The sequence below is a fragment of the Centrocercus urophasianus genome, unplaced genomic scaffold (genome assembly GCF_019232065.1).
Source record: "Centrocercus urophasianus isolate 14NV4802_14NV808 unplaced genomic scaffold, USGS_Curo_1.0 seq_14, whole genome shotgun sequence".
Classification (NCBI taxonomy): Eukaryota; Metazoa; Chordata; class Aves; order Galliformes; family Phasianidae; genus Centrocercus; species Centrocercus urophasianus.
Genome location: NW_024884586.1, coordinates 9,023,418 through 9,049,471, shown reverse-complemented (window position 1 = coordinate 9,049,471; position 26,054 = coordinate 9,023,418). Strand labels below are relative to the sequence as shown.

The 26,054-nt window shown below is 45.7% G+C and overlaps 1 protein-coding gene across 1 annotated transcript in view; it reads left to right on the top strand.

The window, feature by feature from the left end:
- CRACR2B (calcium release activated channel regulator 2B) overlaps positions 1-26,054 on the top strand; it is a 35,559-nt gene extending 9,505 nt beyond the window's left edge. The window contains exons 2-18 of the mRNA XM_042815085.1: positions 94-349; positions 1,438-1,549; positions 3,174-3,342; positions 5,063-5,209; positions 5,573-5,663; positions 5,790-5,882; positions 8,670-8,857; positions 9,536-9,607; positions 10,115-10,169; positions 14,364-14,443; positions 16,516-16,810; positions 17,020-17,161; positions 17,931-18,012; positions 19,968-20,082; positions 21,773-21,880; positions 22,443-22,519; positions 23,554-26,054. Of these exons, the coding sequence (XP_042671019.1) occupies positions 94-349; positions 1,438-1,549; positions 3,174-3,342; positions 5,063-5,209; positions 5,573-5,663; positions 5,790-5,882; positions 8,670-8,857; positions 9,536-9,607; positions 10,115-10,169; positions 14,364-14,443; positions 16,516-16,810; positions 17,020-17,161; positions 17,931-18,012; positions 19,968-20,082; positions 21,773-21,880; positions 22,443-22,519; positions 23,554-23,635 (2,164 nt within the window). The 3' untranslated portion in view covers positions 23,636-26,054. The remainder of the gene's footprint in view (positions 1-93; positions 350-1,437; positions 1,550-3,173; positions 3,343-5,062; positions 5,210-5,572; positions 5,664-5,789; positions 5,883-8,669; positions 8,858-9,535; positions 9,608-10,114; positions 10,170-14,363; positions 14,444-16,515; positions 16,811-17,019; positions 17,162-17,930; positions 18,013-19,967; positions 20,083-21,772; positions 21,881-22,442; positions 22,520-23,553) is intronic.

Here is a 26,054-nt window from a genome sequence, read left to right as displayed (position 1 = left end):
CTTTCAGACCAGCATGGTGTGTAACTAGATGGTGTGTGGGTCAGAAGCAGAGGGTCGTGTTTGACTGTGGTTTCTCTCTTTTCTGCCCCACAGCTCTTCCATTTTCCCCTGCCCTGGCGCGAAGGACATTGAAAAGATGGAGAACCAGAGGAGATCTCTCCTGGGATGCGTCCACTGGGAAGCAGAAGAGGAGGGGGACGAGGAAGATGAAGTGGCTTCTGGTGCTTCTCCTTCCAGCCAAATGAGCGAACTGGAGGACGTGCAGGTGGAGATGCTTGAAAAGGCGAGGGAACTCTTCCAGCTCTGTGACAAGGATGAGAAGGGCTTTATCACCAAGTTGGACATGCAGGTGAGAGAGGAGCTGTGAATTCACAAGTGGCAGGAAAGAGGAGAATGTGGCACGTCTTACCTTTGGCAAGGTGGATGCACACACACCTGTCTTGTTCAGATTTCAGGGAGCTGGGCTCTGCCCAACCAGCTGATCCAGGAAGGGCCTTGGGCCTCTTGGGAGTCCCTGGGACAAGTGGGACTGCAAATCCAAAATTTAAGGAAAATAATAATAAATAAATAAATAGATAAAAAGCAACAGTTTGTACAAACGTTAAGCATGCAATGGATGGGAAATCCGGGGGAGAAAAATCTTTTGTTTATTTTAAAAACAAAATAACACAACTATAAACAGGAACAAGAAGTCTCAGTCTTCACAAAAAGGCTGTGTAACTTCGTTTTGTCTCGGTCATAGCTGAGGTCTTGTCTCAAAAAAATGTATGTTAGACCTGAACTATGACTTTGCATTGGCACAATGTGTGGGGTTTTTTTAATTTTTGTTTGTTAACAGAATCTATTTCACTGTTCTTTTTGCTTTAGTGGTTTATTAGGAAGATTACATGTGTAGTGTTTTCCTCCTTTCCCATCTCTTTCTCCATCTGTAGTTAATATTTGGCAGGTCTTGCTGAGTAAACAAGCGCTGGCTTAGTTGCTGACTCACTTTATTTTGTGATGCCTAAGTTTGTGTACCTATGTTAATAAATATTTATTAAGCTTTATCTAAATCTATGTTTTTAATGGACAGTGATGATGGGTTTTTTTCCTTTACTTTGAGTTATTTGGAAATTTCTTTGGGAAAACTTTTACACCAGGTGCTCCACACACGTAATCCAAAGGCAAATCTCTGTTCCTTAACTGTAGTGGAATAACAATGCAGTCCTAGCAGACAGACAGAAGTTCTCTCTCTGCATTCCTGGTTGAATCATTTGTTAACTGAAAACCTTATCAGTGTGCTCAAACAGAGTGTACTGTCATACTGTCTCATCCTAACCAAGAGGCAGTGCTGAAAGGGCACAGCACCATAAGCCAAAGCTGGAAACAGCCGAGGCAGCAGTCACAGGAAAAATTTTGAGTCATGCTTTCATCATATTCATTCTTTTTTGTCTGCAGAGGCTTCAGAGTGAGCTCCCCCTAACCCTTGAGCAGCTGGAGACTGTTTTTGACAGCTTGGAACAGAACAATAATGGCTACCTGACACCTGTGGAGTTCAGCATGGGACTAGGTAAGGACTGTACAGAGGTAGAGGAAGGACAAACTCTCTTACTGGAGATTGCACATACTACGTCGTCTTGTCAGAGTGCACGGGGGGGAGATGCAGAGAAGGAGCTCAAGCTGGGAACTGTGCTGCTGTCAGCTCTGCTTCTTGAGAGGGCTCGTTGCATGGCCCCTGACAGGTTACAAGAGGCTTCTCCACAACTGACAAAAAGAGCAGCAATTTTAAATGTTCAATTTAAAGCAATCTAACGTCCTTCCAGAGTGTCAAAATAATCTTAGCATCGTTCTCTACCCCAATTTTCTGAGCTGTAGGAGGCAGATTATAAGAGATAATGACTCTGTATTTAAAGTAGACATCCCAAGTGCCCCATCTAAGCCCATTTCCTTAATTAACTGCTCAAGGTTTTAAGCTGGAGTTAGTCCTGCCTGACCACACTGAAGGTTTTTTATAGCACACATTTTAAGAGCTGAAATGAAGCTGTTCTGCATCCATCCGTATTACTTCCAGTATGGAGATAAATCTCATGTTTTATGCTGAATTGGAGTGGGCAGGTTTCTAGCAGATGCCAAGGATGCAGGGGGATTGTAATCACCTGGGAGGAAGAGGAGCAGTGAGGTAAACTGCCTTGTGTTGGACACTGTCTGAGCATGAAAGGATGACAGGAAGAAAAAAGAGGCTTGCATTAAAACCTTAGCATTTTTTACAGTATTGCATGTAGTTAATGGAAAGGAAGACATTTAGAGGCAAGAAACAGTAGAATTGAGTGACGTGAGGTACACAGATTTTGAATATTTTCCTCTTAGAGCAGCTCTGAACATTTCTGGTTGCTGGCCCTGTGGCTGGGTTGTCACTTCTGCTTGGTTCCAGAGGTATACACGTTTTGCAATGGGAAGGTGGCTGCTGGTGAAGGTCTGACCTCAGTGTACAGGATGGGGCCTGAGCTTTAGGCAGAATTCCTTGATTTGTTTCTTTTAAGAATTTGTTCCTAACAACAGTATCCGTCACATGCCTTGCATAGCAGGAATTCTCATGGCGTTACTGTTGCAGCATGAAACAGAATTTGGGAAGCTGGAACTGGTACATCTGTGGGATGGGGCTGGAGGGCTGTTCAGAGGATAAGTTTGTTTTGTTCAGACGCTCCACAGTCCCAGCAAGAGGCAGTCTGTCCTGTAGCATGTAAATCAGAGCAGGTGTAGCATCCTGGAAGGGAAGAGAAGGGTAATGATCTCCCTGATACTTTTTTGTGAACTGAGAAACTGAGGCGTGAAGCTGTTCAGTGCCTGGCTTGCAATCTTAGAGGGGGTTTGTGGCATCGTTGGCAACTGAATCCTCATAGCATGGCTCCACAGGAGCGGAATGACCAAATGCCACGTTTCAGATGCAGAGGATCCAAGGCTGGGAGTGGTATGTCATTTTAGCACAGATGTGAGCAGAGCCATCACAGCTTGTTGTCAGGCTGGAAGCCAGTTTCAGTCCCAGCATTGCAGACTGGATGCTGACATCACTCAGCACGTCAGAACTGAGGCTCTTTACTGACTAGGAGCTGTATTGTACAACAGTAGAGTGCAGGCAGCTTCTCACAGAGCAGTGACGTCCAGTTTGACTTTTTTCTCCTTCTTCCCTTCCTCAGGAAAGTTAATAGGAATCGACTTGTGTCAAGAGGCAGGAAGGACAGATCGCTCCAGTCACGAGGAGACCTTTGAGTCAGGTTGGTCAGATGACATGGACCCAGCAGACGATGAAGAGAAACGATTCTGCTCCATGATGGAGCAGCTTGGAGCAGCCCAGGTGTTTGAAGAGTAAGTAGGGGTGTCTTGTGGCCTTACCTCTACCTTGTTTTGATCTTGCAGTACCAAAACTTGAAAGTACCAGCAAGCATCCAGGAGGTGAACTGAGCTGCTTGCTCCTGAAGTACTGCTTAGTTCTTCCTTGTTTTGTTGTTTTTTTCTTTGCTGTTGGTTTGGTGGTTTTTTTTTTTGTATGCTTGTTGTTAACAAATGTAATGAAGTCTGGGTTGTCTCATCAGTTATAAGTTACCTTCAGTGCAATGCTTTTCACAAATTGTTTCCCAAACTTTAAGTTCATACCACAGCTGTAAGATGTAGCAATTGATGTGGAAACTCATCTGCATGCAACAGATGAAAAGAAGCATGTGAGGGTTAGACAAGGTAAGGAGGATGTGTGTTCTGTCTGTTCCAAGAGGGCCTGTGAGCGTTCACATATGTTTGGAAAATCTTAACTCTAAGATTCTGCCTGAAAGATGTGTGCTCAAGGGATTGCGGGGGACTGAGCTGATCTTGAAAACAGTAAGAAGCTGAAATGAGCAGATGCTCACCAGAGCTTTGGAATTTGGTATCAATACCCTCACTTGTGGCCTCAGTAGAACTTACAGACTCAGTGTCATCCAGCTGCTAGCCTGTAGATTTTTTTAGGGCCTTACCAAGTGAAGCATTTTCTGTGGTTGCTTCTTACTGATGCAAATGTGTTGGAGCTGGGGTGGTCCAACAGTCTGTGTGGCAATGGGGTTTTGTTGGTGGTGGTATTTTCTTTTTTTTCTTTTCTCCAGGCTTCATAGTACAGCAGTTGGCACCAGTTTGCTGGGAGCAGCTCTGCTCCAAGCAGGGGTTGGAAACAGTCAGGATTGGAGACAGAAGCTGAGAGCCAAGGACTTTGCTGTTTGCAGAGCTGCATCTGTCATGAAACAGATTGTGCTGTCTCACATGCACTGTGATGCAAAGCACCTGCGTGCTTCTTTTAATGCTGAACAACTTTGGAAGGAAAATTGAATGCTGCAAATGAAGGAGTGACACTGTGAAAGCCATACGATTGTTTTGGCTAAGTAGCCTGTGCTGTTTACAACAATTTGTGAAGCATCCGGTCTTTAAGTTTAAGTCTTATCCTCATTTTGACAGTTCTATACAATGAGTTCAGAGGTTGCTGTCATGCCTTTGTGCTGAGGCAGCTGTTATAAAGAATTAACAGGAAACAGAAGCTAATGAGAGGGGGAGAAGGAATCTGATCTTCACTGTTTTGCTACTGAATCTGATCTCGACTGTTGCATTATCCATAATGTAACACCATGAAAAATTTGCTCCTTTAGTTTGTGACTTAGTTTCCAACCTTGCTAGATGAACAGCCAGAGAACGGCAGTAGCATCCACTTGTACTGCCATGGTGTGAGAGTGACACCTGTGTGATGTGCGCCAAAATCCCTGGGCTGTGGGAGTTTCCTGAATGTTCATTTCTTCTAATCTTGGTTTAGACACCGAATGTATTATTTCTGAATACTTGGAAAATAATTGTTCCAGATTTTCTTTCTAGGTGACTTTTGGTCTTTCAGATGACCTCCTCCGTTTTAACCTCGCAATTTATTTTAACCTCTTTGCTGTATGGTGTACTGGAGGAGGTGACAGGACAAGGGCAGTCTGCCCTCCCCCGAATGCATGCTGGAATTAGAGTAACAATCCAGGAGATGACACAAACTCATTTGCTTTCTTTCTCTCCTGTATGCTTGCTCCAGTCCTAGCGAGGTTCGAGATCTTTGGGCCCGGCTACGAAAGGAGCGTCCGGAGCTCTTGGCCAATTTTGAGGAGTTTCTGCTGCGTGTTTCCTCGTACATCAGGGAGGTGAATCATGAAAAGGAGTCTATGGAGCGGGCATTGAAGCGGTAAGGAGAACATCGTTGCTACTTACTGTCTGGAAATGGCTGATATTTGGATGAAATTACAAGTGTTATATTCTGCCTCAATATATATGCTTTATATTCTGCCTCAAGTGTCGGGAGAGGCTGGGTTACAGGACATTGAGATTTTTCTTGCTGCAATGAAATGACTGTTTATCTTGATCTGATTGCCAGAGGTTTGTTTTGTAGCAGCACACACCCATAACATTTGATCTGGTGAAAAAACCAAGTGAAGTAACTTTCTGGCAATGCCACGCAGCTCTTAGTAGGACTCTCTTTGCACTCTTCTCTCCTGTTTTCTGCATTCTCTTTCTCTCTTGTGATATGTATGCACCTTTTCTTTCGTAGAAAGGAGACGGACCATGACCGGGAAGTCAGATGCCTTTATGAAGAAATGGAGCAACAGATCAAAGCAGAAAGGGAGAGGCTAATCTGCCAGGTACCTCATCTCTTTTGGCCGAAGTCAAACTTTCTGTGGTCTGAGCCAGGGAGGGTGGCTCATCCGGTTAAGGAGCAGCTCTTAATTGTGCTGGGCGTGCATAGCTGTGTGTCTCCATCTTTGCAGGAAGCACTGAAACACAACAGGAGTAACCTGCTCCAAAAGGAACTGCGCAGCAAAGAGCAAGAGCTGGAGAAAATCCTCTATCGTCAAAAGAAGGTAACAGAGCCCAAAGCCTTTCTAAAGTGTGCCGCCTTCTACCGTATTTCTATAAAGGCCTTTTCTGGATGGGGGTGGCTTTCGTCTGCTGACAGTATGAGCCAGCCTAATTTTGCCCATCTCTGAAGGTGTTGAAGTGGGTTAGTTTGGCTGCAACAGCAATGTCTCCCTATGAACGTCTTGGCCCTCTTTTTCTCATCTGCTTTGGTTTCTCTTGTATAATACCTTAATTTGACAAGGAAAATGAGGTAAAGATTTGGAAGTTGTGAATTTGGCGCCTTTTGTGGTGTGTAGGAAAGCTGTGTATAGATATGCAAGAACCAAATAGGTTTTTTCTGGCTGCTCCAAAATAATCCAGAGGGAACAGTTCCCTGAAGCTTTGAGCTGCATGTACTGCATGCTTGCATTTCAGTACCTAATGACATATTGATTAACCAATCAATAAAAAGATCAAAGCAGAAATTTTCCATTGGCTTGTCAGTCCCAGGCATGGGCATTTGTACACGGTAGTCCAGTTTGGATGTCTTTCCCTTCTTCTCTGGAAAACTGGAATGTGTCTGCTGCAGAAAGAAGTCATGGGAGTTATGTGGAAGGTTCTGGTGACTGGAGATATCCAAGTTGGAAAGCTAGCTGTGATGAAGATGAAACAGAAGTTCTCTGAACTCAACAGCTCATTGTACAGCAGCTGGAAAAGCTGATAAAACTTCAGATGCCATGAGGAATGGAATGTCATTTTCTTAACTGGTTTGTAGTTATGGTCTCCTCTAACTCCAGTGTGAGAAATAAAGGTTCAGGTTGCTGATATAATAAAGAGAATAGTGCATTTGCTTTAGGAAGAGAAACTAGGAAAGCCTAACCCTAATTTTGGAATGGAGGAGACTGAGGGAAGTTATACCAGAGCTTTACAGATTGAGGATGGTTGTGGATAAGTCCCCATGCAATTGTTATTCCTCAAATCCTGCAACAGCACAGATGAAGGACACTCAACAAGACAAGTAGGAGGCTGATCTCAAAGATTGTACTTCTGTGGATTATTAAATAGAAATAATAGAAATTTTGCCACTGAAGGTTGTGAATTAGCACTTCAAAAACAGATTGGACAAACTGATGGACAGCAGGCTCATAAACATACTGAAAGGGAGAAAAGTCAGGGATACAGATTCCGTCATCTTTAGTCTAAGAACTATCGATGCTGGGGGTGTAGACCATAGTGGCTATCTATGCATGCTCTTCCTAATTAGCATCTCTTCTTGCTGTGGGTCGGGGCAGTGTGTGGACACTCTTACTCAGCTGAGCTTTTCTGATGTCTTCATCTTGGAGGCTTGTACCAAGTTACACGGGCAGCTTGGTCCCTCTTGTGGTGGAAGTCCAACATTGTGATTGTGCTACTCTGCAGAATCAGTGTACAGACAACATAAAACCAGAGTTCTTTGTGATTTTGAGAATTCTCAGGGAGGGGCACATGCTTTATTTAAATCCCATCCTCTGGCTTATTGAAAGATCCAGAGGTTGTGGGCTGCTGTTACTGTTTCTTACTCTGAACTTGTCTGCTCAACATATGCGGTTGTGCTAAAATTTTCCATGATGTCCAAAGGACTGGAACTCTCGAGTCAAAGCTGAGCATGACGTGTACTTGTAGTTGCAGTGGGAAGAAATGTAGGGCTTTGATGTTTCAAGGAACCTGAGAAAGGTGAGCTCTATTCATGACTTGTACACGTGTTTTTGCAGAGAGCAGGGCAGGAAAGAGAAAAGCACTTCACCTTGTGTCACAGCGTGTTTCTTTTACTTTCCCTTTGAGAGTCTACTTGAAGGAGCAGAAAAGGTGTGCTTAAAGCATGCTTGGCTTTCACATGGGTACCTGTCCCTTGGTGAGATCTCTTCTCCCTGTGCCCTTACCTAACCTTCTCTCTGTGCACTTCAGAAGTTGTCACACAGGGTATTTGAAGAGCTAAGCACGCTTGTATATGCGGAACTTCTGGGAACAAACAGTACATTCGGTTCAAGTGACTGCGGAAAATGAGTTTGGATTGTGTGTACTCCCATTTCTTTGTAGCACCAGATTCAGCAGAGGGCCTTGGTTAGCAAATGTGGTTGACTGGATACTGAAATATCAGTGTGATCCTTCCAGTGACGCCCTACTTGACTGAGACAAGTGAATTTGACTGATGCGTCTGTCTTTGTCTCTTTCCCAGCCTATGCCAGACATTTGCAAATGATCACGTTGCAAATGATCACTAGTACAAGGAGCAGACTTCAAACTTTTGAAGTTAGGCCTGTTATTCGTGCTGGTGTCTTGTGGGAAGCTGTGCCCCAGCAGCATTTAAACAACCCCTCTAGCCCGAATCTCTATCTTCAACACGAGTGAAAATCACCAGGTCACTTAATTCTCTGTGTATGAGTAGTGTGACATACCCCAACACCTTGATGCATCCCTTTTTCAGCTGCCATGGGCTCAGGAAGACCCTAAACCCGAGGATGCATTTTAACATCTGTGCTTAATAACTCCCAACAGACATAGCCCTGCTTCCACCCAAATTTTTCCCGTCCTCCTATGACCTTCGTTTGCACTCAGATTTCTACTCTGCCTGAAGCACTTCCTCAGCCTAACAGCACTGCTTGTTCCTTGGTGTTAGCGCTGATGAGAAATAATTGCTTCCAGTTCACCTTCTTGATACCTTTGGTGGTCTTGTGGACCTAAGCTGTGTTTTCCTCCCTTCTTTCAGCCTGTTTTTATACATGATTGTAGCTCAGAACCCTTTCTATTTAACTCCTCCTCTCCCTTTGCAGCTGGAACATCAGCTGCAGTCTCTGAACTCAGAGCAGCTGGAGACCCGTGTGCAGAATGAAAAGCTCCGGCACCTGAATGAAAACCTACTGGAGGAGCTGGAGAAAAGCAAATGGGAGCTAGAGGCTGTCAAGGGACAACTGCAGAAGCTGCAGAAAGAGGCCCAGAATGAGCAAGAGCAGAAGGACAGGTGGGAATGGAAAGGGAAGCAGCTGCGTGGGCTGTCAGAGCAGGGACCCAGGCAGAGAAGGACAGGTGTGCAAGTAGTTAAAGAATAAGATTCTTTAATTAGAAGCTGTGGTCTTATCAGACAACTGCCCGTCTCCTCTTGAGGAAGAGAAGTAACACTGCAGTGGTGGTGTTGGTATGAACAGGCAGTGTTACTGCTAGTTCTCACCTGCCTGTAGTGAGAAATGAGTATGTTCATTGACAGTTGGCTTTAAAATTACTGTAAAAATTGCAGATGTTCCTCAGCTGAGAGTTGTCCTCCTTCTAATTTCCAGTTCATCATTGCCTCTGTAAAGTTCCTACAAATTCTATGCTAATCACATGTGTTCCTGTTTATGAGCTTAATCTAGTAATACATTGCTGCAATGAGGGGATGTTTCAGTTCCAGATGACAGAGAGCATCCTTCCCATCTCTAGCAGTTGAGGAAACAGACATGTGAAAGTGGAAAGTGGATTGTCTGCCCTCATGCCAGAGGAGAGCTGGAGAGCTGGGGTAAAACTCAGGCATCCCAGCTCCCATGGCAATGCTCCTTCCTCTGAGTCCTCCTGGAAGACCTTCAGCTTTGTGAATATTGCGGGTGTTCCTGAGAAAGGGATCTTTGCATTTTGTCTCCCATTGATTTGTTCCCTCTTCACCTAGGGATGTGTTCAGAGTCTCCAAAAACATGCAGAAAGAGAAACAAAGCCTCCTTCGGCAGCTGGAGCTCCTCAGGTAGGAACAGGCCTGGGGCTGATGTCAAACCCTTGGGCACAGAAGGGACAGACTTGGACCAGATCCTGCTTCTTGCTGGAAGCCATCTGAATGGCCAACGTGGTCAATGGTCAGTTTGGGGGTAGAAGTGGAGAGTTGGCCTTTCTAGTGAAGCTCGTTCCCTGCTTCATTGGCAGTGCTGTGGTGTCAGTGCTGTGGGAGTGCATTCAAGCAGCACTCACACACTGCTTATTTTTCTAGGCCCAGATAGACTTGTGCAATTTGGTCAGCTCCAGCAGGGTACAGGCTGTACTGTGTTACTGAATAATTCCTCCAGGGGAGGAATTTAGTCTTCCCTGCTGCCTGTTAACTGAACTGGGATACATGGAAATCTCAACATAACCAACATTACCGAGTATCTTCATTTGTGCCCCTAGCTGCCTTTCCATCTAGCTTTCAAACGTTGGTCTTTTATCCCATTTTCAATGAGGGCTTTGTTTTCTCTCTCCTTTGTTTTTTTTGGAGCAGAGAGATGAACAAGAAGCTTCGAGATGAGCGTGACACTTTTGAAGCCAAGAAGCCGGTTAGTCTAAGAAAGAAAATCCTAATTCCCAACCACCCTCCTTTCATCTGCTGCTGTTGCTGTCACCACTTGGGGGCATCTCACATCCACGGGGGACAATGACCTGACCTCACAAGGCCTGGTGTGGTGCTTAAAACAGACTTTGTGGCACCGCTCTGCCCGTGCCAGAGACAAGCTCTGCTGGTTGTTCTTGCCAGCTGCCTGGCTGTAACCCAAGGCGTGTTAGTTTGGGACTGCAATGCAGCTGTGTGCAGGGCTGTAGTGGGTGCTGCCTGCTGCACGCGCTGGGCTTGTGCTCTTTAGCCAGTACTGGGCACCTGCAAGGCAGGAAGCAAAGCAGCACAAGTCCTGACAGCTGGCTGGTGAGGAAGATGAATTCCCGGATGTGCTGTCAGCTGAGTTGGGGTGGTGGGACATGGGAGAGTTTGAGAGTTTCTCTGACCCCTTGAGCTTGTAGAAGATGTTTTCAGGTATTCCTTGGGGGCAGCTCCTCATTCCTGCAGGGAGGGTGCAGCAGCGAGGCATGGTTCAGAGGGCTAGGGGAAAGCAGTGGACCCCTGTGCAATAAGGGCCCTTGGGGAGCATCCAGGACAGTCAGTACCATTTTTGGCCTTTCCTAGCTTCCAAGGCAAGTACAGATATGATGTTTTTGAGAAAAAAAGATGTGGTCTTTTTTTTCAGTTCTTATTACTTTTTCATGAAAAAGTCTTTTTGTTCACAAAAGTCACTGTTAAAGCTGCTCTGTACCTGTCTTGGACCCATCCCTGCTACCACGTGCCTTTACTGGCTCTGCCACCATGCTCTCCTTGCAGATCTGGAATTAGCTGTCCTGCAGTGATGACAGGCAGCAGTAGGCTGGGACAGACCTTCTATAGCTGGTTTATAAGGGAATACAAAAGCAAGTGCAGGGAAGGTGCCCAAAAAGGAGACAAAGTACCCTACAGAGGAGAAGCTACTGGAGAGAGGCTGGAATTCATCTTCAAGCAGAGAAGTGGCTGTAGGAAATAGCTTCTATAAGTGTTATGGATAAAGATGAGGTATGTGTGCATGCACTTGTGTGGCTGTGTTTCTGAAAACAGAAAGATGATTTTTTTTTTCTTTTTTGAAGCTGCTGTATGTGTGTGTTTGTGCATGCACATGTGCTGGAGCTCCCTCTTGGAAAAGTATAAACGCAGTCACTCTCTAACAGAGCCCACTGGAAGCAGGCAAAGAAAACAGTGCATTCTCCTCTTTCCATGTGCATCATTCAGCATTTGGGTTCCTTTTGGGTGGGTGGGTGTCCCGTGGAGACCATGTTTCAGGTATGTGCCTCTGTGTGCAAATTTAGTCTGCTTCTCCTCTCTTCTCCTTTTCCCCACTAGAACCCACTCATGGCTGCTCTGAAACGTCTGCTGCAGGTGGACCTACGAGAGGGCCTTGCAGAGAGCCGTAGTATAGAGGAGCCACTTTCTCCTTTCTCTTTCCTGTGCTGGCACTAGGGATCAAGCAGCAGGTTGAGCTCCTGCTACCACCTTGCTGATCTGACAGCATAATGTTGGGCAGACAAGGCCTGCACTGGAATAAGATTTTTTTCTTTTGTCAGCTAGGGCACCTCGCTGGCTGTTCTTATTTCAGTCTTTAGGAAAGCTACGTACCTGCAGAAGATCTGCTGTTCATACTGTCCTGCCGTTAGAGGGAGAGGAAATAGCAATCCTTCCTACAGCAGCAAAGAGGAGAGTCCAGCCTTCTGCTGTGTATCCCTAATGGGTAACGTGATGTCTGGCAGACAGTATCAGTGCTTTCACAAGCTAAAAGGAAACCTAAGGCCTTAGTATCCTCCATTCATGTTGGGAAGGGTTGTGTTATTTCTGTGAAATGAAGTTGTGACAAACAGTGGTTCTTTCATAGCAAAGACTGAAATGGTTGGAAGGACGAGTTGGGTTGCATGTGGCTGACAGCAAGCCAGCTGCTGCTCCTTTGCACTTCTCAGTGCATAGCTATTGAGCCTTGCTCTTCGTAAGAGCTTCTGGCCTTGCCTAGGTGGGCAGACCTGGCCTCGTGGCATGGGGCACACCTTTGCCCTGGTGGCTCAGTCACACATAGCAACATGTGGCTATTTCCGCTTGCGTGCAAACTGCTTTGGGGTGTTCCATTTTGCACCCATCTGGCTATGGAGTTATCCTCGTGTGCTGCAATTTGATAGAGGTCTTGCCTTGGATGAGCAAATTTCATGTCTGCTCATTGTGAAGAGTGTTTGGGAACTTTGATTACGCTGAACATGTATTTGTATTTCACCGATAAACCAGAAGATGCTTGTATTTTCCGTCCCATCCAAAATGCTTGCATACATGCTGTTCTTGCTGTGGAATCCCTGTCATTATGTGTTGTACAGCTGCAACGTTATGTCTGTCCCTATACCATCGCTATGAAAAGTCAAACGTTCCATAAACCTGGCAGGCCAATAAAGCGTGGCAGAACCAATGGCAAAATGCACCCCGTTGTTTCTCCTTTATTCCCAGGTATGTACCCTGCAGGCTGCTTCCTCTCTCAGTAGGTGACACAGTAGCAGATTGCCTGGGAGTCCCTTTGCCCCATAGGTGGCCTGAAGGTTGCGACTCTGCTGAACATCCAGTGGGCTGTAACATGTTTCCTTGTTTCTGTGGGTCTAGAGTGCCTTTTGAGGGAACCTGCTGGTCTCAGAACAAACCCTGAAAGCTTTCTCTCCCATCTCTGCTAGAGAACCATTGGTTGGCTGGTCCATACATAGTCCTGATACTGATGCTGACCAAAGGTCACTATGGAGTTGGGGTTCTTTTGTTTTGGAAGATTTGTGGTCCACAGTTGTGAGCCTCCTACAACATCTCAGCCCTGGGCAGCACCGTGTGCATCCGGCCAGGTCACTTGCTTGTTGTCTGTATGATGCTTGAGGTGTGTGGCTTTTCCAGCTGGTTTTAAATTGATTCCTTTTCCCTTATTCTAGAAATGAAATTGCTGGACAAGGGCTCTGTGAGCTAGATTTCTTCTGTAGCTGAAGCTTTACCAGCTTAATATGTAACATTTTTTTTTTTCCTTTAAGCTCCCACTCCCAGTTGATTGAGGCCTACTGTGGAATCCAGAGTATCTCTTCTTGGTGGATTGCATTGTGTAAAGCTGTTGTGGGGGTTCTGACCCACAGAGCATCTTCTTAATTTTCTGTCTTTTGAAAGGAAACTGAGGTTATTTAAGAAATAATCTTCATACTCCTCCCCTGGGCTGTGGGCAGCATGAAGGCAGACCTGTCAGGAGCTGCCTGAAGCTGTTTGGTAGGTTCAGAACTGCTGTTGGAGGCAGGCCTGGAAGGCTGGACTCCTCATTTTTCCCCACCTTTACTCCTAGAAATAACTTGTGTGGACATGTCAGAAATGTTTGGACTCCCAGAGTGAGTACATCTCCCTTCTCCCAGTGCTGGATAGTGGGCACCTTGCCACACTGTCTCTTACTTTGTATTTTTTGAAAGGCAGGAACAGTTAACCAGCTTGTATGTGAGAGAGGGGACTAGGCTTTGGCATGGATTTAGGAGAGCTAGTGGGTCAGCTGCCACTCTGCCACAGGCTTTTCTGTATGGTCTCAGAAAATTGGTTGTCTTTGAGACAAAGCTGCTGTATTTAGAGGAGCAGTGTTGTGAGGGAGTTGTTGCTCCTTATGCTTCTCTGGGAAGCTGGTAAGCGCTGGCTGGAAGAAGTGTGGGAGGTAAGTAGGAGGAAGGCATGGAGAGGATGTACGTATAAAGCAGAGCCTGTACATTGCCTGTTGCAGAACAGTCTCCTTTCTTCCCTTTGGTGTATGTGCAGCTATGGGTGAGTACCCGTAGAGGAGAGATTCACTCTGTCTCACATAACATCATCATAATAAAAAACGAGTGGGGAAAGAGTATCAGCTGTGAATCTCAGTAGCAAACAAGCTATAGAAATAAAAGCTGTGGCTGACAGAGGAGGGCTACAGTTTGGGTCACCAGCATTATTAAAGGGCTTTGTTGCAAAGGGGAAAGGAGTGTCAGCGGTGCTTTCTTGCATCAGCTAAATGAGCTGAACTGAGAAGAGCAAATCCTGTGCTTGCCTCTGTTTGAGCCTTGCTTGTGGGGCTCCAGCCCTGTGCTCTCAATGCAAGTTGAACTGGGGCTGGCCAGATTCCTGGGCTGTATTGACATTCTTCAACCCTTCTCTTTTCAACTTCCAGGCACCTCAGAGCAAAAAGCCCCTCTTGAAGAAAGGGTCAGTGCTAGGCAGTTACCTGCTGGACGACAAGCCGGTCAAACGGTCAGATGGGCATCTGTGTTGTGTCCGTGGTGTCATTCTGTGCCCGCTGGAAAACTGTCAGTCAAACTGTGTCCCTTGTCTGGTTCCACGCCTCAGTGCTATCTGTCTGTCTGTGGGAACATGGGGGAGATAAAGCTCGACTTGGCACGAGGTGGTGTGGGCTCAGCATGAAACTAAGGATACTGCTTTTGGTGAGCTTTCCTGTGGTGCTGGCCCTCATCTAGAAATGTCTGTGGGAAAGGAGGCAAGCAGGCTGCCTCTGAGCCAGGCAGTTCTGTTAAAATGCCTGGATCATCTCCTGAATGTGCTGTTCCTCCTCAGGCAGAAACCTTGTCTGTTGGTGCCTCATGCCAGACCTTTTGTCCCTGGGGCATGGGAGAGGGCAGGACTTGCACAAGGCTGGTGTTCTCTCCAGCAGCTGAAAGCCCCGAGGAGAAAACCCAGCTCCAGGTGTCTCTGTCCTGCCCATCTGCCTCCATACCTCTGCAAATGCTCACCTGACACACCAGGCCTTCTGGCCAGCTGGGACAGACAGCCTTGTCTGTGTGGTCTATGCCTTTTTTTTTTTTGCCAGTCTATGTGCAGACAGTGTGGTGTTTTCAGCAGCCACCTATGCATGCTTGCCTCAGCCGTGCTGGCATTAAGCATTGGCCCTTGTGAACTATGTGCCATGCATGCCTGTATTGGCCAAAAGCCTGTTCCTCAGAGAGGCCAGCTACTGACCAAGCTATCTGTTGCAAAGATGCTGTTAGTGGCTGTTGGCACAAACCAAATAGAATGGCTTAGTAATAAGAGAAGTCTGGCAGGAGAGTATTTGTTGATTCTCTCTCGGTCTCAGTGCTGTCATACCACGTAGTTTGAGTCACATGAATAAGTTGCATTAGAGCTGGGATCACTTCAGAAAGTCTTTGTATTTGTATCCCCCTTTTTTTTGTTCTCTTCCCCAAAGAGGCTTTTGAGCTTCAGCCCCTTGTTGCAGCTAATTCTGCTGGCCCTGGGAGATGGGGACTGATCCCCAGAGCCTGAGCCCAGGAGGATGTGTCTGTCTGTGCTGCACAGGGAGAGGTCCCAGCTGGCCAGCTCTGGCCTGGCATGTGGGGCAGGGGCAGGGAGGATGGCCAGGGATGTGAGCACCATCTAACAGAAAAAAAGTGCAGTCTTGGCAGCAGGTGAATCTTGCAGCCTTGGTGCGAGAGTTGTTGCCTTGATTCCTGCTCTGTAGCAAGGGGAAAAATTTGCATAGAGAGGTGGGATGTGCTGCCTCTGTGCAGACGAACTGCAGTAAGCCTTTGCTCTCTCCTTCCAAATGGAATCTGGTGGCCAGCAAAAGCATTGGAGGTCTCTGATGGATAAAACCTTTTGAGGTGTGAGTCTTCTCACTCTCTTCTTTAACCACAGAAAGCCAAGGCAGAGAAAAGACAATTCCTTGCTCCTTAGCAATGATTGCAGTTGAATTTGCTATTCTAGCTGTCTTTTGAAGTCCGTTCCTCCACTTACTGTGTACGGCAGCCTTGTTTGTGTGGTCTGCTCGAGCGCCCTGAGCTCGCTGCAGTTTGTACACCTGTGGCAGTCAGGACCGTCAGCAGAGGGCAGTAACATGCATACTTGCTGCATGCGGCGTCCTAAGGGTAATCAGACAGCCCTCACACTCCTTCCTGCAGCCAAAACCTTTTTCACTAACCTGCAAACCTTTGTTATTTATTTTAGCATAATATTTTTAAATCTTATATTTTTTTTCTTCTGTTGCCACCTTTGTATACTTTGCCTCATTTTTCAGTACTGGAAAAGTGGGTTGAAAAGAATCGTTGAAAAATCTAGAAGGTGGGAAATTTCTGTTAAAAATGAATGAAATACATGCCAGCACATGAGCACAGCATAGCTCCAGGGAGCTTTTTTCTCCCAGAGGTGTTGTTGATACCTTAGTCACAGGGAGCAAGTGCATGAGGTAACGTTCCTGCAAGTGTTGCGTATGCACTAACTGAATCATGCTGGGTGTTCTGGGAATTTGCAACCCCCTCCTCCTTCTCCCCTGCTTCCAAATCCCACTGTGGTGCCTGTGGGCTTCAATACAGACAATTGGCCTCTGCGGACCTTCCTGTCACCTTTCCTATGGATATGGCAGTGGAAGAACCCAACAGGAAGAACTGCAGATACTTCTCAGGCAACGGGATGTGGCTGAAGACAGGCGAAAGAGGCAGCACGGACTTTGGAGAGAAGAACAGAGACCAAGAGAAGTGGTCAGTGGGAGCAGATGCTGAGAAGCTGAAGATGGCTTTGAAGAGTGATGCTGTCTGTAGAAGAAATGCAGATGGGTTGGATGATGCTCCACTATCTCCCAGAGGACAGCCAGTTGGTACTGAAAGCAGGGTGAGTCTGAGTACCTAGTGTACAGCCTCAAACACCTGCTAGTGGGGCTTTTCCCATGTAACTGCAGCTCCATAGATTTGTAGTATATTTCATGGTTGGGTTTTTTTTTTTTCACTTTTATATTTTTTATTTTTTGTGATTTAATACCTAAATCAAACCACAGTCTGTGCCTGGGCTTTTATAAACTGCATCTCTCTCTTCCATTGTAGCTCCAGGTGCTGGAACCTGCCAGTTGTTCCCCCGATCGTATCTTCAAAGTTGTGTTTGTGGGGAACTCTGGTGTTGGTAAGAGTTCCTTCATCCATCGCTTCTGCTATGACAGGTTCTTGGCTGATCTCAATGCAACTATCGGTAAGAAATAGGGTTCCAAACTAATCTGACTGAGAAGGATGAGGAATTTGGTCTGGAAGGGGTTGTTTTTGTTTTCTTTCCTGTCACGTTAGCCCAGACATCTTCTAGCTCTTAACAACCTGAGTGAAGGTTGAGGAGGTGATCCTCCCCTTCTACTTGACCCTGGTGAGGCCACATTTGGAGCACTGTGTCCAGTTCTGGACTCCCCCGTTCAAAAAATACAAGGATTTCCTAGAAGGAGTCCAGTGGAGGGTCACAAAGGTGATAAAGGGCCTGGAGCATCTCCCTTACAAGGGAAGGCTGAGTAACCTCGGTCTGTTCAGCCTGGAGAAAAGAAGACTGATGGGGGATCTGATAAATGTCTATAAATATCAGATGGGAGACAAACAAGATGGGATGGGATGAGACCAGGCTCTTCTCAGTGGCGCATAGCAATAGGACAAGGAGTAATGGCCTAAAACTTGAACATAGGAAGTTTCATGCAAATACGCAGAAGAACTTCACAGTAAGGGTGACAGAGCACTGGAACAGGTTGCCCGGAGAAGTTGTGGAGTCTCCTTCTATGGAAATATTCAAGACCTGTCTGGATGCCTACCTGTGTGATCTATTGTAGGGTACCTACTTTAGCAGAAGGTTTTGGTCTTGATGATCTATTGAGGTCCCTTCCAACTCCTGCAGTTCTGTTAAGGTGGTGCCTCTTTCAGCTTTGAGTCAATCTGGCAGTTTCCCTGCAATAGTGTTGATCTTGTTCTTGTTACCTCCCTGACAGGTATTGATTACCAGGTGAAGAGTCTGATGGTGGACAACATTCAAGTTGCTTTACAGCTGTGGGATACAGCTGGACAAGAAAGGTAAACAATTATGTGAGGATTTCCTGCTGCTAGGCTCAGTGTAAGAAAGAGAAGGATGGAGCAAGGAGTGCATGCGCTTGGATATATTTCTGCTGATAGACTCATGGAAGTGATAATTCTTGGCAAAGGAGCCATGTAATTTTTGGTGATGGCTCCTCGTTTGAAATTCTCCAGTTTCAAAAACATGGGCCATCACGAGATATTGTTGTCAGTACTGTTGGAGAAGTTCAGAGTAGCAGAGGACACATTTAATATTCATCTACAGCACTACTAGAAATGAAATGCCCACCACAACCTCATGTAATTTATACTTCATTTATAATGTACTTTAAGCTTAGGTTCAGAGGCATTTGCTAGGAGGTTGTTAACCACAGAGCCTGGTAAAAATAAGTATAAGGTATTTAATGCTAAATATGGTATGGGACCAAGCCTTGAGGAGGCAGCTGAAGTCATGGGAATATTAAAATCCTGCACTGTGCCAAGAAAATAGGGATGCTGCCTGCCTCAGTCAGCTAGATCATACAGACTTTTGGGAAATGCACAAAGTAGCATTGCAAAGCAAACTCCTCCAAATTCCAAGTTCATACTGGAGAAATCATGATTTCTGTTTCAAAAGACTATTCTGTTGTGTTTTTAGTGCTGTAGCCAATCAGGAAGTTTTCATGACATTAAATGAGACACTTCTTTGAGACTAGGCTGCATTAGAGGCCAAACTCACTATATTTATCTCTGCAGAAGGACAGTATGCCTCTGAAATAGTAGCAGGTCTTAGTTGTGTACTTGGAAGAAAGAACTTGGCTCAGTGCTGATGCTGAGTAGGAAGAAACCAAAACTTTTCTTACTTCTAGAGAGATTTGAATTACTTCTAACTGGATGTGTACAACTGAATATCCTATATCAGATAGAGGATCTTCTTGTGCAGGGGAGAACTCCTTAGTGATTCCCCTGAGTCCGGCTCATGCTATATTTGACATTCTTTTCTGGAGCATGTGGCATGTCCTGTATTTCCAGAGGTGCATCCTGACTGCCAAGGATACAGTCTGTGCTTTCTCAGTTGGAGTAGCTGCCAGAATGGCACGTCTGTGTGTAGTGAGACAGCACAGGCTTCAGGCAATCAGCTGAAGAGTTCAGGAGGGTCACTACTAGCTGCAGGTTTTCTTGGCTCTTAATAGGAGAGCTTGTTAGCCTATGCAGGGTGGAAATTCACAGCTGTCTAGTGAGATCTTGGTACTGATGCTGTATTTATTTCCATCAGTTTGCAGGCAATATGACAACATGGCCTTATGACAGACTGCTTAGTGGTTTTAAGCATTTTTTTGTTTGTTTTAAATTGGAATTTATTCCCAAAAGACAAGTCTGTAGTTCCAGCAGGAACCCATGGGACAGTGTAGATGTCTGGTGGGAGTTTCACCTGGAAATTATTTCTAGCATCTGAATTTATGTATGACAGAATTGCTTTATAGATTTAAAATTGGAAGTGGACTGTATTGATGCTGAGATCTTAATTGCAGTTTTAGCGGCGCTGGGGCAGACATTACGCACCTAGTTTATTCTATGCTACAGCTTAATCTGTAGATTCTTCCAGACTGTAGAAAAAAGTTCATGTTTTTTTCCATCCATTTCCTTTTTTACAGACGTTACCTTTTTCTACCTCACCTAAGCAGGCTATTCAGTGCTTCTTTCCTTCTGACTTAGAAAGGTCCTGCTTTCTCAGCACCATGTGTTTGGAAACGCTCCTTACTCATGGCTGCCTGGCCTGCTGCACAGATGGACTCTGAAAAGCTCAGGTTTTAACTGAATTGTCATCAGTCTGTACGCCAGCTCCAAGGGATGCATCTCACGCACAGGGGCTGCCAGGCCTTGCAGGGAGCACTAGCAGCCAGATGATCACGTTCTGCTTCATGTCATTACACCATCGTGGTTCTGAGAGTGCCTTTGGTTTTGTTGGGGCTCAGGTTCCGGAGTATCACCAAGCAGTATTTCCGGAAGGCAGATGGGATTCTGGTGATGTACGACATTACGGCCGAGTGCTCCTTCATGGCAGTGCGCAACTGGATGAGCAGCGTCCAGGTGAGAGTGGGGCTTCGGCTTTCTATTGCTGGCAGAGCTGCCTGTGCCTTGCTCTGGTCTCGCTGCAACAGTCTGTCTGGGAGCAATGTTCCTGGAGGCCTCAGGAGGTCCTTGTGAAGATGGATGCACAAAGCAGATGTTACGGTACTGCCTGTGGTAGCGTGTATGGAAGAGGGGTTTGTTGAGGGTATGATGGCAGCCCATTAAATGAGGAGGGAGTTTTATAGCAGAAAGTAGTGGAACAAGGCAAAACAGGGTATGTGGAAGTAGCTGGTTGTGTTGGCAGCATCTCCAAACAGCAGTCATTGCACCTATGCTCAGGTGAGGAAATCTGATCTATTTAGTCTGTTTGCAGGGAAGATATTTGGCCCTGGTGCATCTCAGCTCAGTTCTGCAGCATGTACAGAACTTCACACAATTGCATCCCGACTCCTTTTGAATTTTCTAGATGACACTCTAGAAACAGCTTAAACTGGAGATAGCTGATACTAGAAATAGCTTGCTTTTTTTTTTTTTTTTTTTTACTGTAACTTCAACAGTTGATGTTTGTTTGTTTGTTCATTTTCCTTTGTTGTCTGTCTGTCAATATTACAGTAATTTCCCACTCCTTTTTTTATTTCCAAATTCTAAACAAAAACCATTTTTCTGTGGCTTGTGTCTGAGACTAAAATACCTCCGTATCATTTAAATATGCTGTGTACAGGTGGTTCAAAGTTGTAGGGAAAGTGTCAAGAATGGCTTTGCTTTGAGATCGTGTTGAGTGTCAAAAAACACATCCTAAATTGAAATAATAAGCACAGGTTAGAGGTTTCTGGTGCTGTAAATTTCACAGATCTGCTGGGCGAGGAAAAAAAGCTTGTCTGTTTCTCTAGACTTTAAAAGATTGAAGGTTAAGATTTTTCAAAACTAGCCTCTGGAAATCAGGCTCCTTTCAGGAGGGTTAAACTGAGCATACACACAAAAAACAAAGCACCCCCAAATCTGTAACTTCAATAATCTTTCATCCTTCATTTCCCTCATCTTAGAATTTTTCTTTCTTTGAAACCTCAGCTCTTCTGGCACTGTAATTCCTCCAGAACAGTCAAATTTGGAACCTTATTCTGCAGTCTTACTGTGATGATGCTCTAGTGGAACATAGGGGGAGTTTCAGCTAAGATAATGGGCTCCAGGAGTTGCCTAGGGATGACAGTACAGAGACCCTATGTCAGCATTGAAAGCTGCTTAGCCACTTACAGTGCTTTTCAGAAAGCGATGGTTGAGTTTAGGATAGTGCATCAGGTGAACAGTATCACATACACACCAAAAAAGTTTTAACTGAAGAAGTCCTGTCTAGTCTTAAATGTAGTTTGTCCCATTAAACTGTTGGACTTTTCTTTTGTCTTCTTATTTCCCAGAGAAGAACTTCTTCCCGGCCTTTCCTCTCTCAGCATCCCAGCTGTACACACCAACCACTTGAAATATATCCCCATGGTTTAAGTTTCCTTCCACAAATCCCTAGGGCTGCTTAAGGAACGGTCCTTTAGTGAGCTTAAAAGGCATTCTTTGGCAGCTCCTTCAGGAGCCCTAATTCTGCTGCCACTGAAGTCAGTGGTAGTGCTCTTGTTTTGTGTGATCTGGAGCAGGACCTGCTCCAAGATATTTCCGTCCCTCAGCTGAGTCTCTAGGGTGTTTTGCTCTGTTTCTTTTGCAGGAGGGCATTGAGGATGGAGCTGTGGTTTTTCTGCTTGGAAATAAAATGGATACCACAGGGAGAGAGACTCGGAGTGTACCCAAGGTGGAGGGAGAAAGGCTGGCGAAGGTGTGCCACTGTGCTCTCCTGCTCCATTTGCTCTACAGCTCCTCCAGCTGTGAGCTGGGCTGGTGGAGAGCTCTTCTTGAAGCCATGTCCCAGTATGGTACCTTCCCTCTCAGCCCTCACCCTGATACAAACACGTACTAATGTTCCTCTGGTACCTGCTCTGCCTTCTCCCTTGCCGCCTCTCTTTGTGTGCCTGCTGCTACCTTTATCCTCTCATCCCCGGGGGCCCTGTGTGGAAGGGGACAAACAGGGTTTCAGAGCTTTTCCCCATCTTTTGGACTTTGCAGTATAAAGGTAAGGCAGTCCACTTATCCCAAAGGGATGGTGTTTCTTCCTAAACACCTCCCATTTGTTACCTTCTGGACATTCTGTCTGGGCCTTCAGTAGCTGAAAATGTGTCTCATGTTCTGGCAAGGTGGGTACAGCAGTAGCAGCTACATTGCTGGCCCCATGTGTTGCCAGCAGAGTTTCTGGTGGTAAAGTGGGTCAGTGCCCAGAGGTGTGGATGAATGCTGGGGGAGAGTTGGCAGCTGACATTGGTGCTTGCTGTGTTCTTTGGCAGGAATACAAGGCTGTCTTCTATGAGTGCAGCGCTATGACTGGCTACAACATCATGGAGCCCATGCTGCACATGGCCAGGTTAGTGATGGGAACAGTCATCTGGGGTATTTCCCCAGCTGTAGATTACTGGTGGGCACTTCTAGGGAATGGGCAAGAAGAAGTGCTGTCGGAGGCTGACTTTCTGCTGTGTCAGTAAAAAGACATGGAGCAATAGGTTCTTCCCCACTGACTCCAGGGGCCTTCTGTCTTCTGTGGCTAAAGTACCAAGCATAGACTGGATGTCACAACACGCAGATCTTCCTCTGGCAGAGCTGGCTGCTGAAAGATCAAGAGTTTAAATTGAATATTTCATCACAAAACTTGGTGTGATATCCCAAATTTAACTTGGTGTGCTATCCCAAATTCTAAGTTGGCATTTTCAATATGAAATCTACATGCATCTCTAGGGAGTGGTTCATCCATACAGAATGTGATGTTTTGGAAGTAGTGTTTTTATTACTAAGGACAAGGAAGGATAAAACACATTATAAAGCTGAAGGAAGTTTGCATTGCGATCTTTAGTTTTTTCAAAAGAACTTGCATATTTATTTTTTTTTTTAAGTCTTTGAAGTCCTGTAAGAAAAATACCCTTTTGTTTTCCTTTATCCCTTCCCCTCCTGCTGTATCACCTCTGTTAAGCTCACAGCAGGACTTAAATGTTTATTAACTGTGATGATTTAAGTAGATAAATCTTGCCTCCCATAGCACATGCTTTCAGCATGTTTTGTTACCATGCTGCTGCCAGGCGCTGCCCAGAGAAGTGAAGTGAGCAGCCTGAGATTCTACCATCAGTGCAGGAGCTTGGAAACAAGTTACATGCCACTTGTTCAATCCGGTGTTCTGACTACACCATGCTGCCCCCTCTTGTCCATGTTCAGTTCCTTTCTGTTTCCTTGGAAATTCATGCTCATTTTCTGTGTGGTTTATCTTGTCCAGCTCCCAGACACAGCCCAGTCGCTTTTTACAATCCTAAACAGCCCTGGCTGATGGGAGAGCAAAGGGCACAGTCAGATGCCACTGCAGGAAGAGTTGAGTAGTTCAGTTTTGTTCTTGATCTGTGCTGCTTGTTCCAGGTTGCTGACAGCACAAGAAGACAGGCAGAGGGAGAATGCCCTGCAGCTGGAAGATGTCAGGAGGAAAGGGTGCTGCACATAAGGAACATCAGTGTGTCAGCAAGAGCCAAGGGTCGGCACCGTTGGAATTCCTTCTCAGCAAGTTGAATCTGATGGTATCATGTCTGCAGAGATTTAGGGAATCTGCAATTTTTCTCCATCTGGGAATTTCAAGGCACTCAATCAGGGCAGAATGTGCATATGATCTGTACTGTTCCCTTTCCCACCTGCATGTCCAGCCCTGATTATAGGAGGCCTCTGATCTCTTGGGGGAATTTGGCAGGCCTTAGCAAATGGCACAGACTTGGTCCTCTGTCCAGAGGCATCATTTCCATGTAAAATGATGAAGTCTTGCTCCTTTAGTTTCTGGCAAAAAGGTTGTCTTGCAGCAGAGGGGAGGACAGAGGGTGTTAAATCGATTATTTTAGTGTAAGAAATAAAGAGACGATTTTAAATTTCGGCTAACTCTAGGTAGTGAATCTTTCTCTCACTAAGAGCAGGATTTTCTTGGCTCTATAACAGCAAAGCCCAGCTGACAGCCTGCTGTGGTAGATAGGGAAGCCTTTGCCTGTTCTTCTAAGATCTGAATCAGGCTCTGCACTTAGTTGGAAATCTGGTTTGACTGGCCAACACTGTAGATAACTGCTTCCATATGCGGATATAGCATGAACTGCTAAAACCATTCATCCCACTGGCTTTCTTCACTGTGCTACCCTAACGAACTTCGCTACTCTCCTTGTACTGTTCACAGAGCAGTTGCCCTGGGACTCGCAGGCGACTGCTGCGCTGGTACGTGCTGCTGTTCCATAACCTGTTGTGGGAGCTGTGCTGTATCTATTGGGAGCCATGTATAGCCTGTTTTAAGGCTGAATGCTGCCTGCTTCCTCCCATTCTTTTATTCTTTCCTGAAAGGTCTTCAGCAGTTAGGAGTGCACATATCCGCAGTACTGAAATGTGCCCAGATTCCACCCCGCTGGCCTGACAGCAGTGCTTTGAAATGTACTTGGGCTGGAAGCACGAGGCAGCTGCCTCAGCTGCAACGGGTACATAGTGAAATTTTTGCTTGTGACCTCGTGCATTAACCTCAATTTCCTTATGAAGGGCTTCAGCAAGAGAAGGGCTGCACCTATTCCTGTTAAGAAGGAGCTTGTTTTCCACCATGGAGTGGTGCAAAGCAGAATGAGAAGAAATGATGGCTGAGGTAGGAACTGGCCCCACAAGCATCTCTCTCAGCTGCCTTGGCTCTGAGTAGCTGCTACTGTGCCTGGGTGTGAAGAGCCTTTCTTCCTCTGTTTTGTAGCTCAGTTGTTTTTAAAGCTTTGTGGCTTTCTCCTTGAGCCCATTTCTTTATGTGTCTTTGAAATCTTGGGCACAATATGTGATACTGCAGCTAGGAAACAGTCCTCCAACCCTCAGCATAGGCAAGGCCTGTATTTATCACCTCCTTCCTCTCATGGGATAAGGCAATTACTCTGGCTCCAAATATCTGTTTGCTGCACAAATTTCTCTGGGAATATTCCGTGCAGGAAAAGTGATCTGAGTCACCTACTGCATTACACAGTCTTTCCATGGTTCCTCCCAGTGCCATTTACTTCTAGTGGGAAAGAGGAAGATTCTCTCCGGAAGAGCCAGGTTCCTGACTTAAAGCAATAGCCCAAAGTACTAAGTGTCTGCTCAGTCCTTACTGCTGACTGTGGTTCTTGCTATTGTACAGCTGGTGAATTTAACTGCACAAACTGACCAGGAAGCTGTACATTAGAAGAGGTCCTGAAGAAACTAGGGCTTCTGGTTTTGAGCTTAGGTAACACCAGCAGCGCTTCCAGTGGAACTGCTAATGTTTGCAAGAAAGGATGTTTGTGAAGTGAAATCTCTGTTCTTGGAAAACACAAAACTTTAGACTGCCTTGTACCAGATGACTGTCCAAATGCAGATGTGGATTTTGTGCATTCTAACCAATGTGGCCATGGAGGAGTACAGACACTGTCACCTGCTAAGTCACTAAAATTCACTAGCTGAGTTGGAGGAGCTGCTGTCAACGATTCATTTGCATCGTGCTCCAGTTGTAGGTTAATAAGAACTGGCAATAAGAATTGACATCTTCAGTGGGCACATCAATAACACCAAAATTTACTTACCTGCAACAGCATGCTGGGCAGGATTTTGGAAGCTGCAGCAGAAGAAAAGTATGGTATCTAATCTGCTAACATGGTTTGAATGTGCAGCTCCCACACTGTGTAAAAAGCACATGAAAGATAAAGGACTAAAGTATACCTGGCACACACGTACCATGCAGCATGTGGTAATTACCTTCCTCAGCACTGTCATACTGCAACAGGAAGAACTACCACGTGTTTGTTTTTTGTTTGTTTTTGGTTGGTTGGTTGTTCTTAATGTACAGTCTTAAGGATGTTTTCTTAGCAGGCAAGCAGGGTGCAGGCAATAAAGAAATACTGTCTTGCAAA